We start from the raw sequence: 15,352 nt of genomic DNA on the forward strand, positions 1-15,352 counted from the left end.
TTAACAAAATTGATAGTACAGAAAATATTGACTGAAGAGTCTTGCTTTCAAATTGTCATTGAAACCAACTTGTTTATTGACTTGCTGAAGCCCAAATATTTTTGATCAACACATATGCTACCAACAGTTTGCAATATATACCAATATGTACTCACATACATTTTTATATAGGTTCATTACATAAAATGATTAAGAACTAGACTAAATGAAAAGCCTAGTGTACTGTTTCCAATAACTACTGTAACAAATTACCACAAACTTGGTTTACACAACAGAATTTTATTCCCTCACAGTTCTGGAATGCACAAGTCTGAAGTCAAAGTCTTTTCAGGGCTGTGTGTCCCCCAGAAGCTCAAGGGAAGATTCCATTATTTGCCTCTCTCAATTTCTGGTCAGTGCCAGCATTCTTTGACTTGTGGATACATCACTCCAATCTTAGCCACCATGGTCTCATTACTCCCTCCTCTTCTCTGTGTGAAATTTTCCTCTGCCTCTCTCTTACAAGGACACTAGTGTGACATTTAGGGTCCACTGGGATAAGCCAAGATAATCTCCCTATGACAAGATACTCATTCATATCTACAAAAGACCTTTTTTTCAAATAAGTTAATATTTACATATTCCGGAGATTAAGAGCTGATGTCTCGGGGAAGCGTAATTTTCAGTCTAACACAGTCTACCCTCTGGCCTTCAAAGATTCACATTCATCCCACATACAGTATACATCCACCCCAATCCAATGTCCACAAAAGTCTCAACTATTTACAGTGAAGTTCAAATTCTTATCTAAATAATAAATCGCTCTAAAGTCCCAAATCTTGTTATCTAAATCAGGTATGGGTATGATCCATCCTGGGACAAAATCTCTTTCCATCTGTGAACCTATAGACTACAGAGCAAGTTATCTATTTCCCAATTACAATGTTAAGACAGGCAAAGGATAAGTTATCAACATATCCATTCAAAGAGAAGAAAAGTGTCACTGATCCTCTGTGATGCTGAATCCAGCAGAAAAAATTCCATCAGGTTTCATGACCTAGCAATACCCTTCTGGGCTTGGGGCCCTGCCAGCCTTGGAATCACTATTCTTTATTACTTGAAAGAGAGTACATTATTGAAGTTGAGTAGTTTTATCAGCCTGCTTTCTACCTATAAAAATTTTGAGGTCCAACAGCCTTCCCTCACTTTGTCTTGTCTCTGTACATTTCATTCCAAACTGGCAGAGTTTCTGCTGATATAACATTATCAAAACCTTGTACGTTTCCTGTATATATAATGAGGATTTACACAATTAGACAAGAGGCTCCTCCCCAGGTTTTTCCTGGATAGTCTCATATCTTTATTTGTGGCTTCCACTGGGCTGGTTGAATGGATTCATGAGTCCTCTACCTAATCTCTTGCACTAGCAAACTTTGTCCAGCCACAATCTTAACCTTTTTTCAGCATGCTTGTGTAACAGTGAATCTGCTAATTTTAACATCTTTTGTAATCTGTATAAGCAGGATATTTCCCAAATCATCACGTGCTGGCTCCTTTTTGCTTAACAGTTCTTTCCTCAAATATCTTTTTCTCCTCACACTTTACTATAAGCAGTAAGAAAAAAAAAATCATGCTCTATCTTTAGCGCTTTGCTTAGCAATCTCATCAGCTAAATATACAAGTTCATCACTTAGAAGTCTTACTTTCCACAAAACAGCAGGACATCATTTAGCTAAATTTTCTGCCACTTTATGACAAGGTGTCACTATTCTTCCAGTTTCCTACAGCATGTTCCCCTTTCCTCCTTTATCAACAGTGTCTTTAATGTCCATTCATCTAGCAACAGTGTGTTGATGATGCTATACATATTTTCTAAGATGAGAAAGGCTTTCTCCGCATGACCTCCACTTCTTCACTGAGCCCTCACTATCAATCTTTAACATACATATTTCTACCAATAGTCTGTTCAAGGCAATATAAACTACTTCTACCATGTGCCTCAAAATTCTTACAGCCTCTATACATTACCCAGTTCCCAAGCCACTCTACATTTTAGGTACTTAGGTACTTACTCCCGGAAACAAAATCTGCATCAGTCAGAGTTCCAGCAGAGAAACAGAACCAGCTGAGATATATGAATGCATGTATACACACACATACATGGCAGAGATTTGTTGCAAAATATTGGTTTATGCAAGAGTGGGGACTGGCTAGGCAAATACCAATCCATAAGACAGGCAATTAGGAGGTGTAAGTTGGAAACTCTTACACAGGAGCTGACACTGTAATCCATGGAGAGAATTGCTTCTTTCTCTAGGAAACTTCAGTTTTGCTCTGAACTTTCAACTGACTGGTTCATGCCCACCAGAAAATCCAAGATAATCTCCCCATCAGAAGATCTTTAACTTAATCATTTCTACAAAGACCTTTTTATCCAAATAAAACCATATTTGCAAGTTTCAGAACTTAAGATCTGATATTTTTGTAGGGGAGGCATTTTTTAACCTACTACCACTAGTATTTACAGAAATTCATCTAAAATTTCCTTGGATCTGACCCACAACTTTTTATTGAAATTTTATTAATTTCTGTTTTTACAAGCCTATTATTTTCTAATTATCCCAAAATATAGACCTTCTCTTTAAATGCCTTTGTTATTATTTAGATATGTTCCATTTAAACATATTTTAGGATCAATTGCACTAGCCAAAACTGGTTCTTTGTGTTCTAGTCCTTGCTTACTGTTTGGTGTTCCTCTGTATCCATCCATGCAGTAAGACTTTTGAAGAGTCATCTCTTATCTTACCCGCATCCAATGGATCCTCAAGCCCTGCTAGTACCTGTTTAGTTCATTTCAAATCCATCCCACTCTCCCCCCCCAACTCTGACCACTCTCGCTTTAGTTGTTACTAGAGGTGACAGAGCTCACTAACTGCTTCCAGTCAAAAGTTTTAAGTAGGGAAGTAGGGCTCCCATTACTCTCAGAATTAAATGCAAACAGCACAGACACCTAAAGCCCTTCCTGGTTTGGCCTCTATCTATCCCTAAAACCTCACCTACTGTTTCTATCACTTCCGTTTCATGTACCACATGGCAGCCTGAACTACTGTCAGTTCTTCTCAGAATATGCTTTCTTCTGCCTCTATATTTTGGAACACGCATGCTACACACTCCTGCCTTGCCAGGCCAAACAACTAGCCCACTCATATCTATCATTCAGAATTTGGCCAAGAGAGTTGTGTTCTTAAGAAGGCATTCCTATGCATTTTAAATAGGTGAACTGTATGTGAATTATACCTCATAATATTGGTTTTTTTGTTTTTATTTCTTTTGAGACAGAGTCTCCCTCTGTCACCCAGGCTGGAGTGCAGTGGCATGATCTTGGCTCACTGCAGTCTCTACCTTCCAGGTTCACGCAATTCTCCTGCCACAGCCCCCCAAGTAGCTGGGATTACAGGCGCCCACCACCACGCCTGGCTGATTTTTGTATTTTTAGTAGAGATGGGATTTCACCATGTTTGCCAGGCTGGTCTCAAACTCCTGACCACAAGTAATCCACCTGCCTTGGTCTCCCAAAATGCTGGGATTACAGGCATGGGCCACCACGTCTGACCTGCAATTTTTTTTTTTTTTTTAACAATGCATACCTTTCGACAATGCCTGCAGCCTCATGTAAGGTTATACACATCTTCCACAGCCTTTCAGGCTCCCCCCATACTTATGTTCATAACATTCATACTGTGTTGCCATCTATTGGCTCATTTGACTCCTTGATGGCCAGGCCATGATTAATTAATCTTCACATTCTCCTCAATTAGTACAATGTCTGGCACAAAGTAGACACTCAGTAAATACTGCTGAATAATTGAAAGAATATAATCTATAAACATAGCAATTCGTGGTTGAAACAAGTTATAATAAATCTATCCGGTGTTAGACCTGAGTTTACAGTTTCCTGAATTGAAGTTAATTAGGTATAATTTACTACTTAGAAAGTAAATTACTTTTAGGATCGACAAATACTAGCTTTCAAATTCAAAGTATTGATGTGAATGTACTTGTATTTTGAAGCAATATAATCATTTCCTAATAAATTATAGCGCTAGCCATTAATTTTAATTCTGGGAGTTAGTGTTCATATGTATCAATCTGCTTACAGGGATGAATCACCATTAGACTGACATAAGCTGTGTTTAATTAGCTTTAAAGCATTTTTCCAAGAGCTTCTGTCCTTCCGTGTGGAGCTCCATTAATTTTCTTGGCTGCCACATTATAGAATAAAGTGAATATGCCCTTTATAGTAGAGCCAAGTCATTTATTACAACTACTTAAAACCATTATTCCCACACAATGGAAGAATGTTTATTTCTTTGTGTCACAAAATATATAAACTTTATGGATTTTTTTTCTATTTTCAGAGCTTTTCCACAAATGATAAGAATCCATTTGCACAGCATAATAAAAACCAAGTTTTCATTAATTGTAAAAAAATAAAAAAAAAAATAGCTTGTAACGCTATCTGTTCTTATTTGGAAGAAAATACAGACCAGAAGAATTGTTTCCAGACATCAGCAAGTTTGAGACACTTAACCTATGAATTGCTTTCCTAACAGGGTGCATTTCCTGGCATAGGAAACTTGGCTTCCTCTTTGCCATTCATCAAGAAAGAGAGGGGAATGGCAGAAAAGAAGTAAAGGAGCATCTCCTGTCTTCCCCAGTCCATTGGGCCAGAGTAGGAGAGTCTCACTCAGTAACTCCCAGTTTTTTACCCACTAGATTTAGGAGGAAAAATTTCATCTCAATAACCTCTACTACCCCATTCACATTATTGTTTGCCTCAGCACCTTGTTTGTCTATCTTTTTGAACTTGGTAATTTAGTTTTTGCTTGTTTATCGTTTTACTATCTATCTCCCCAACTAGGCAGTAAGCTTCCCTGAGGCAGTCACTGTGTTTCCCTCACCACTGAAGCTAAACATTACAGGGGTGGAAGGAATATTGGGAGGAAAGAAAAAAAGAAAAGAAGGAAATGGTTAAAATCTAAAGGGTCACACTCCCTGGAATGGTAAATTATTCTAGTGCAACAAGTCTAGACATGAATAAGTCTTGAATAAAGTGAGAGCAGGCAGGGCAAAAACAAACCCAAATCAGTGTCTGCTTGGGGATAAAAGTGAGAAACAAGCACCCATGGGAAAGGAAAGCATCTTCTAAGTACTCCTCATTTTATATTTTATATATATATTTTTTGAGACGGGGTCTTGCTCTGTCACCCAGGCTGGAGTGCAGTAGCACGATCTTGGCTCACTGCAACCCCCACCTCCCAGGTTCAAGCGATTCTCCTGCCTCAGCCTCCCGAGTAGCTGAGACTACAGGCACGTGCCACCACGCCCTGCTAATTTTTTGTATTTTTAGTAGAGACAGGGTTTCACCGTGTTAGCCAGGATGGTCTCGATCTCCTGCCCTCATGATCTGCCCGCCTCGGCCTCCCAAAGTGCTGGGATTACAGGCGTGAGCCACTGCGCCTGGCCTATGTTTAAGATTTCTTTTATCTTTTTAGGTTTTATTAAAGATATTTCAATAGTAACATGTTCAAAGTAAATATGTGCTCCTCACATTGAATTATGGTCTACAAAGACTTGCCGGTCAGTCTGCCCCTTCTAACATTGTTTCTACTGGAGAATGAGTTACAGATTCCAAATAACTAACTCACAAACATTTAGAACACAGTCACATCCTAATTTTTTTTTTTTTTTTTTTTTTTGAGAAGGAGTCTCTCTCTGTCGCCCAGGCTGGAGTGCAGTGGCGCGATCTCGGCTCACTGCAAGCTCCGCCTCCCGAGTTCACACCATTCTCCTGCCTCAGCCTCTCTGATAGCTGGGACTACAGGTGCCCGCCACCACGCCTGGCCAATTTTTTGTATTTTTAGTAGAGACGGGGTTTCACCGTGTTAGCCAGGATGGTCTCGATCTCCCAGCCTCGTGATCCAGCCGCCTCGGCCTCCCAAAGTGCTGGGATTATAAGCGTGAGCCACCGCGCCCGGCCGTCACATCCTAAATTATATCCAAGCTCTTATATCTATTATCTCTTATTTCCCTCTTCCTCTTTTTCCTTCTCTTCTTCCCATTCACCTTTCTGTCTCTCACCTCTCTTTGTGTTTCTTATTCTCTTTCTCTCATACACACACACCCACATACACACACACACACACATACTTTATACTCTGAAACAATAACATAAACAATCACACCCAGTCTTATATCCAGTTACCAAGTCTCCTAATTTTTCTTAAATAGCAGCAATTATGGCTCAGATATGTTGAGCTCATGCTGCCCTACTGAACTCACTCTATGCCTGGTTGAGGCCTTCTTCATGCCTGGTCTGTCAAAACAGCCTGCTAACTAGTGCCCTGTTCCCAGTTTCTTCTCCTTTCCAATCATTCCACACCAGGAGCTCATACGCTGCCTCTAAAACAGTTCTTTTTACTATGTTATCTTTTTTTCTCACAAAACTTCAATGACAAATGAATAAGGTTTACTTTTCAAACTTGGAGTCAAGGGTCTCCACTTTATGGCCCTAGCCAAGTTTCTATCTTTACTTTCTAACACGCAACAGAGACCCTTCTTTGCAGATTCAGGACCTCGTTAAGATCATTTCATTATTTCCTGAGCACACCTTTAACCATCTCACATACGTGTCTTCATTCAGATGAGTTCTCTCTCTCCTGTCTTCCTTTGATTCCCAGTCATCCTTTCATGAATAAATCTGGCGCAAACCCTTGGTACAATGTTTTCAAGCACCTCAATATCACGACTACCTTCCTATACTCCTTCAGCACTTAGAATAGGCCCATGCATTTGTGCAATGTTTTTACAATTTTTAAACATTTCCTACGTAAGCTTCACAACAACCCTGTGAAGTAAGCATTATAAGCATCTACACTATTCACACTTAGAGAAACATATTCAGGGATGTGAAGTGACTTCTCCAAGCTCACACTGCTGAAATGTAGCAGTAATCATTTCCAAACCCTGGCTTTCTGACTCCATATCAGATTCATATTTGGCACATACTATAAAGAGTTGGTAATTATTTGCATCATTTTTTTCAGTCTTCCAAATTAAATTATAAGCTTCTGGAAGGCAATAGCATTATATAGAACTTGCCCCAGTACAAAATCATACACAAGATGAAATTCAATGAAAATTTATTAAGTAACTTTAAGAGTAGTTTAATCCCTCTACCCTATTTAAGAAGCTTTGGTGATACCTTTCTCCCGCTTATGTACAATATTTAAATCCTGAAATCTCAACTGAACACTCTGTGATAAATGTGATAAAAATACATCTCAGCTATTACTTCAATTCTTAACCTAGCTCCCACAAGGCAAATTTCAAATTTCTTGAGGGTAGGTACCTTTGATGAATACAGTAAGATCTTCTGGTATTTAAATGTTGGCCATGAGTTGGAGGAATAAAATGTGGGGGCAAACTATATTTTTAAAACTCACCTGAAGTTCACAATCACCTGGGACACTTGCTAAAAATGTAGATATCTAGGATTCAGATTCAGTACTTTCTTAGTCATGTTTCTCTACTCCTGATTTTCATTGAACACAAGATACCAAAGAGTATACTATGAAACGATAGATGAGTGGTAAAGTGACAGTGACTAAAGGCTCAGCAACAGACCATGATGTTTGTGTTAACCACGCATTTGTTTGGGCATGAGTGCTTGCGGTTTGTGACTCACACTGCAAAATTCTTCCTGGTTTCTAAAAGAGGATTCAACATTTCAATATTTTATGGTGTTTCACAAGGAGCTTCTACAACATCTAAAATCTGGAAGTCACTGAACAAATAATAGGGCATCTAAGAGAAGAATTTAAATAACCAAAAGGGATTTCATAACAGGAAAAGAACTTCATCTTTTAGAACTGCAATGAGAAGGTACTCACAGGCTCTCCCCGTGTTCCATCCTGCCCCGGGGCACCAGGGGATCCTGCTTCTCCCTTTTAATGATTTGATAAAAAGAAATAGAGAATTAAATTCTGAGGTCTGCTTACCAAAATAACAATATATAACATTACATATTAAAGAACATTAGATACAAACAGAAAAATTAAAATTACTTCTGGACTATTGATATTAACTTTTCCTGACATCAAGTAACTTTTTCAGAAATTCATAAAGTGACCATGTAAACAACAAAAATGTGTACATAATGGCAGATAATTAAGTATAAAATAACTGTGGTACTGTATAGTCATTCTTATGAGAATAGACCATCTTATCTGCAAGGTAAATGTGACCAATATTCTATATCAGTCCTATTCATACATACTTTTTCATTTTTATTTTAAAATTGATCATATGTTGGACCTAATTTGACCTTGCCTTCAAAGAGCTACATTTTAAAGCAAAAGCAAAACTTTCATTAGGAATGGAGTTATTTATAGGTTATTAGTTGAAATTATCTGGCACTTTAGTATATACGTATTTAAAATAAACATCTATAATGCATATTTTAGGTAGCTGTTAAATTATAATTGTTTTTAGCGATATATACCTTTACATTACTATGCTCAAGTTAAGCATCTTATTTTACATCTGTGTTTTGGAAGCTAAATTTTTTTCCCAAATGAATCAATTGCTAGTGAATACAAATGTATCTGACACTTCTTCTACTAAAACAATAAATATTAGCTGAGTATAATCCTAAAATGTGTAATATCTGCAGATTAGTACGACTATTAAACTATCTGAGCAAAATGAAGGATAGCAAGGAAGAGCCTGTTGACACATATACACACATGTACACACCCCAGACTTTTTGAAATCTAACAGTCATTAGGAGCCATGCATTTGTTTCTGTCAAGCAAAATGCTGCATCACAACAAGCAAAGTTCTCTGCAAGTAATTTGCCACACTTGTTTCATACCAGAAAGAACATTTTATCCTAGATGAAAGCAAGATAGGAAGTAAAATAAAAGCATTTTTTCCTGTAAGTGTCTCAAATACCTGAGTTGAAGTAAGTTTAAGGGAGAAAGAGTCTCAGAATGCAATGCACTGAAGCATATTACAACACCGTCATCCATAATTTCATATTCTAATGAATTTCCCAAAATTATAGAAAATAAAGCACAGAAGAGGCTCTAAAATTTGGCAAACATAATCAGTACTTAGAAAAAAATTCAACCATATCACATTATATAAACAACAATTCTCCCACTTGTATGAATTCCTGCATTTTGTTAGAACTGTGAAATGCCAACTAAAGCCAAATATTTCATCTACACCAGTTTTATTTACAAACACTAGTTGAGGATAGAAGGAGCAAAGATTAATGCTTTCCTGAAAATTAACCAAATTAGAGGGAGAGAAGTTATTGCTAATCCAATAGTTCTACAGAAAAGCATATAAAAATATTGGAGGAAAAAATGTTGGATCCACTTAGTTTGAAAGCTAGTTTTAAAAGCCTGAAAAGTTCAAGACAAGGGATATGTTAGATCCTAATACTATGGAGAAATAATGCAATATTTTTATCTGAACTTAACACTCATATCAATAGTCAGAAGGAATCTCTCATATTAGTAGTTCTCAAATATGGTCCTCAGACCAGGCAAGATCAACTTCTTCATGTAACATGGGAACTTCTTCAGAATATAAAATTTCAGGCCATACTGCAGCATATTAAGCCAGAATCTCTGGGTGGGGGCCAGCAATCTGTGTTAATAATTCTTCCAGGTGATTCTAATGCAGCCATTTGAGAACCAGCACTGCTATAAGTCATTAGATCATTTAACTTCTCCTACTTCCAGGTACTGTCATATGTGACTTATAAAACAATCTATGGTTAAATTTTCTATATGTAAAATAAAGAAGGTAAGGCACTTGCCAAATAGTAGAAACAATTAATTTGAAATTATTAGGTTGGTGCAAAAGTAATTGCAGTTTTTGCCATTAAAAGTAATGGCAAAATACATGATTAGATGACTACTTTGATTTATAAAATCATAACTACTTTGATTTATAAAATCTCTACTTTTTTCTATCTGTCCATTGACCTAATATCATGTTATTTTAATTAGCAGGAGTTTTAAAAACGTTAAGTAGCCATCAGCAAGATTTATCAATAATGAAGTTCCACAATTATTTGAGGATTTAACTGATTATGTTCTTCCTACTTTATATTAGACACAACATATTAACTGAATAAAATATCACATTCTTTATTATCTATAGCAGTGATTCTCAAAATTTAGCTTCATCTGAATCACCTGGAAGGTCTGTTAAACTGCACATTGTGGGCCCCAACCCAGAGATCCTGATACGGTAGGTCTGGGGCAAGCCCCGAAATCTGCATTTCTAATAAGTTTACAGAAGGTGCTGAGACTGCTAGTCTTGGGACAACATTTTGAGAAACGCTACTTTAGCCCAGATCTCAAAACAGACTTACAGACTCTTTCTGGACTTATGAATCCCTCTCTTCTGTGAAATACTATAACACTGTATAGCTTTTCGCTTAGCACTGAATTTTATTATGCTAAGTTGTTCAGCAGGTGTCTTGTTTATATGTGTTATTTGCTTGACTTGCACATTCTTTTAAAGGTAGAAAACATGACTTATAGGAGTTTTTTTAATCACCTACAATACGTAGACTAGTGCCAAACATAAAACTACAAGTACCCTTCTTTACAATCATTGGAGTATATCAAGGAAGGAGGAAGAGACTATTTATTCTTCAATGTTCAATTTCAAAGGGATAAAGGAAATGGGAAAAACATTTGTGGATAAAGCTCTAGCATTTACTGTTGGACAATTATGCAGTCAGTTATTACGAGATAATGGCCAGTCGTCTTTACCTAAGAACACTCTCTTGATTTTTTAATAATAGATTTTAATAATGTTTCATCAAGAAATAAAAGAATAATTTCTACTTGGCATTTTCCTTGAAATAATCAAATGCAAGATACAACCAGCTTGTGAAATTTAGTATTGTTACCAGAACTTAACCTGATCACTTGATTACTTTTATGACCTGGATAACCTGGTGCAGGTCAGTTTGTTTGGCATTTGAAAAAGTATAAAACATGGCCCCATCTCCAATTTATTGTTTTTCTATTCCGTTATTAACTCATTTCTTGATATAACATAATTGAGAAAATATCATGCTTAACATTATTTCTCAATCTAATTTCTAGAGCTAACATCAAAAATGATTTATTCCACAACAAAACAGTTCTTTAAAAAAAGGAAATTTAACTAAAACCAGGCATGTGAAATTTGCACTCCATGTGTATTTCCTTTCATGCTGTGGTCTTTGGCATTTACCCACAAAAAAATAAAAGGATGGAAAGTAATTTAGTTTGCTTATAGCAATCCTCAAAATCAGGTGGAAGGTATGGTTTACTGATCATGAAAATATAGTTTAATTTTGAGGACGATCCTTGCTTTGTTAAGGAAACACTTTATTTTGACTTTGATCTTATGGCATAGTTTATTCTTCATTTGTAAACACATCTCTAGCATGCCTGCAGATGTATTAAAGATGTAAGACTGAGGAAGCTTCTCCTAGCTGACCAAGTAAACAGACAGGACATTTGGAAGGTATCATGCACATCAGTGAGCATACAAACTAGACCTGGAACCCTCACTCTGCCATGGAACTAGCTGTGCATGTTTAACTAAATCCCTTCCTCTCTTTGAACCTGGTGTTATGCATAAAATGCCATTAATACTCTAAACTTCATCGATTTTGTTTTTTAGGAAAATAAAATAAAAGGCTTTGTGAAAATGCCTTATGCAACCCTTGGCACAGAAAGGGAGATCCACTGCCACCAAAAAGTTGAGGTTTTAACAACCCTTTATTCATGATGTATTTTTGGCTATATTATTTTCAAATAATATAAGTTATTTCAATACTTGAACTGCTATAGTTTGTCATTATAATTTTGGCAAAATGAGTATTTTTAAACATAAAGCCAATCCTTCTTTATTCCAGTTAAGATATCATTAAAAACAGTAGGGTCAATAGTTTCATCATTATTTTCTATAACTAGGAGAGAATATTTGGGTATAACATGATTTCCAACTAGTTGGTGAGCAGAATTTTCACTGGTTGTTGTTATGGCTACGTCACCTTGGACAAGTTATTTACTCTAGTTCTTTGTTTCCTCATCTGCGAAAGGATAAATTTTTTCCACTTACAACTCATAATGATTTATGAGATTAATGAGAAAATGTATGTACAGTGCTGTAAAAAGAACGAAGCTCTTGGAAAGTATCCAATGAGTTACGCCTTTTGTTATAATCTCTCCTTTTCTGTCTTTGGTTCTTGCATATCTAGCTTAAATACCACATTTAATTATTTCAACCACTTTCTAACTAAAATTCTTGCCCTTTACCTCACTCTGCATCCACCATACTGGTTTATGCAAATTCCAATGTTGAGTAAACCAAACTGAAAACAGCCTCAGCCTATGCTTATGTTCAAAGTATGGCTATGGAGGAAAAATACTATAATAATCATACAGATTATAACTTCCAGCTTCAACTGGACTTCAATGCAACTTCTATATTTCCTTTATCTCTTCTCTGCCACATTTTTCATGTATATAGAAAGTTTCTGCTATATAAAATATTCTCCAATCAACAAAAGCTTTTTTCTCCTTCTCCCAACATTCTAAGAAAAAACGGGATACAAACATTTTGCCACCAAACGAACACACTTACCTGCATTTGCACCCATCTATTCTTCTTTTATTTTATTACAGTAAACAGGAGTCCTTCATTCAATCTAAGATAATTCCTTACAACTCTGTTCTATATCTCATTCTTTCCCCTTCTCTAAATAAGATGGAGCTTCTTATCTGTGTATAACTGCTTACTCAACATCTTCCCATGGATGTGCCACAAGAATCTAAAATCAACACATTATGTTTCTCACTCCTCCACATCCCCAGCAGAAAACACACCAAGTCCTACCCAGTAATCTCATTAACTAAAGAAACTTCTAACTTCATTATACATAAAAGAAGAGACAATCTACAACTAAGAAGACCAGCAAGCTATCCAAACATGTACAACCCTGTTTATTATTACGGGTCAAAATATATACAGGATATTTCAAATTTGCAAAGAATTGGCAGATAATATCCAAAAAAAGAACAAAAGGAAAAAAACAGTAAAAACTTTTCATATTTTCCTCACACAAAAATAAAGAAAACTGAAACAAAATATTGTAACCTGGATTAACAAACTTTATACAAGTTTTTTTTTTTTTTTTTTTTTTTTTAGACGGAGTCTCGCTCTGTCGCCTAGGCTGGAGTGCAGTGGCGCGATCTTGGCTCACTGCAAGCTCCGCCTCCCGGGTTCCTGCCATTCTCCTGCCTCAGCCTCCTCAGTAGCTGGGACTACAGGCGCCCGCCACCACGCCCGGCTAATTTTTTTGTATTTTTAGTAGAGACGGGGTTTCACCATGTTAGCCAGGAGGGTCTCGATCTCCTGACCTCGGGATCCACCCGCCTCGGCCTCCCAAAGTGCTGGGGTTACAGGCGTGAGCCACCGTGCCCAGCCAAGTATTTTTATTAGTTAAAAAATTCAGAATAAAAATGTATAAATGGAAGATATGAAATAAGATTTTATTCAAGAATCAAAAAGACAAAATCATCTCAGATGAGAATGATGATTAAATTACTAGAAACCAAGGGAGAATAGATTTAACTTAAAATTATAAACGGCAATGAGGAGAAAACAAGCATAGCCAATAAAAATAGACTTTTGAAACACATTAAAAGGATCAGAAATGATAGAAGACAAATTTCAACATATCTGTAATTGGAGTCCTTGAGATATAAACCAAAAAAAGTAACAGAATTTATATTTAAAACTATAATTCAAAAGAACATTCCAGAAAAAAAAATCCCTGAATCTTCCTTTCTAAAGCTTTTTGGAGTAACTGGGATTTTAAATTCTGAAACATATGCTATTAGACTTTAAATGCAAAATTGTTTTTGTTTTAAACTCTCATCGTCATATGAAAGAGTCACAAAGGAAAGACAATTAGATTGACATCAGCAACATACATGTTGGCAGTGTAAGCAATATTTCTAAGAAATTCAGAAAAAGAGAAAACAGTGAAAAACAGTGAGACAAGGGTTTCATAGTTAGCCAAGCTGTCATTCAAATAATAAAAGTGTAGAAAAACATACTAAAATATCAAGAATTCAGAATGCTGTATTCACAAGCCCTTCCAAAGGAGGAAAACCTTTATTAAACCCAAACGTGACTGTTGAATATTGGTAAAGGTGCCGGTGACAAACACTGAGTATATTTAATTGCAGATCTGAAACAAAGATAAAGTGTAAAAAGTATTTTATAAATATTATATAATCTGATAAGGTATAAATAATTAAACAAGAAGAAAAGGATAAGGAAAAGGAGAAAATAGAATTCATTAATTTCCACATAGATAATAGGATATAATTTAAATTTAACACAACAAAGAGTTGATGCTCAAGGTATGTAAAGGGAGAATAACAGAATTCTGAAACGGATATTTACAAGGCGTAGTAAACGTAGTATAAAGACCACTAAAATAAAAATATAAATTTTCCTAAATCCCAAAGAAATTAAAAGCAGAATAGGAAAAGGCAACAAAAACACATTGAGAAAGAAATATAGTCAGTATAGCATAATTTACATAATAAGATAACAAAATTACAACGTGAGTATTTTGACAGAGATAAGACCAAACCTATCAGACAATGGGTGAAAATAGACTTAATCTATTAAAATAAAAAAATTCAGATTGCTTTAAGAAGCAAAGACCAACTCTACGCTTGATACAAGAGACACAACTAAAACAAAGTGACTCAAAAGCTAAAGCTAGACAATAGAAGGATGGGCAAAGGTGCAGCAAGCAAATAAAAATAATCAAAAAGATAACGTGTAATCCTGATACCAGAGAAGGTAAAATTCAAGTGAAAAATTATTAAAGGAAACAAAAAATATATTTTATAATGCTAAAGCCACAATTCAAAATGAAGATGTAGTAGTTAAAAATATCATACAATGAATAACGTAGAAACTACATTCATGAAACAGAAGGTGAAAGAAAAAAGAGACAAAAATGCACGAATAATAGGACACTAATACACCACTCTCTGTTCAAGACAGGCCAAACAAAGAATTAAGTTATAGAAGATCTAAATAAGATATTCAATAAGGTAGTTCTTATGAATGTATATTGAGTTTTACACTCTGAAAATAGAGATTTACCTTCTCATATGCACAGGGAACATTCCTGAAAATTAAACATACAATAAGTCAAAGAAAAAATTCACTAAAACTTATAAAGAAGAAATTATACAAACAT

General features: G+C 35.8%; 1 protein-coding gene across 2 annotated transcripts in view; it reads right to left on the reverse strand.

Moving 5' to 3' along the window:
- COL21A1 (collagen type XXI alpha 1 chain) overlaps positions 1-15,352 on the reverse strand; it is a 198,649-nt gene that overhangs the window by 38,389 nt on the left and 144,908 nt on the right. The window contains exons 3-4 of one of the 2 annotated variants that reach the window (XM_055263890.2): positions 15,256-15,280; positions 7,932-7,985 (exon numbers count right to left, since the gene is read on the reverse strand). Coding sequence is in view for 1 of the 2 variants with exons in the window: in XM_055263888.2 (XP_055119863.1) it covers positions 7,932-7,985 (54 nt within the window). In the remaining variant the exon portion in view is untranslated. The remainder of the gene's footprint in view (positions 1-7,931; positions 7,986-15,255; positions 15,281-15,352) is intronic. The other variant, XM_055263888.2, reaches the window with a different exon arrangement.

This window comes from Symphalangus syndactylus, chromosome 23 (assembly GCF_028878055.3).
Source record: "Symphalangus syndactylus isolate Jambi chromosome 23, NHGRI_mSymSyn1-v2.1_pri, whole genome shotgun sequence".
NCBI lineage: Eukaryota > Metazoa > Chordata > Mammalia > Primates > Hylobatidae > Symphalangus > Symphalangus syndactylus.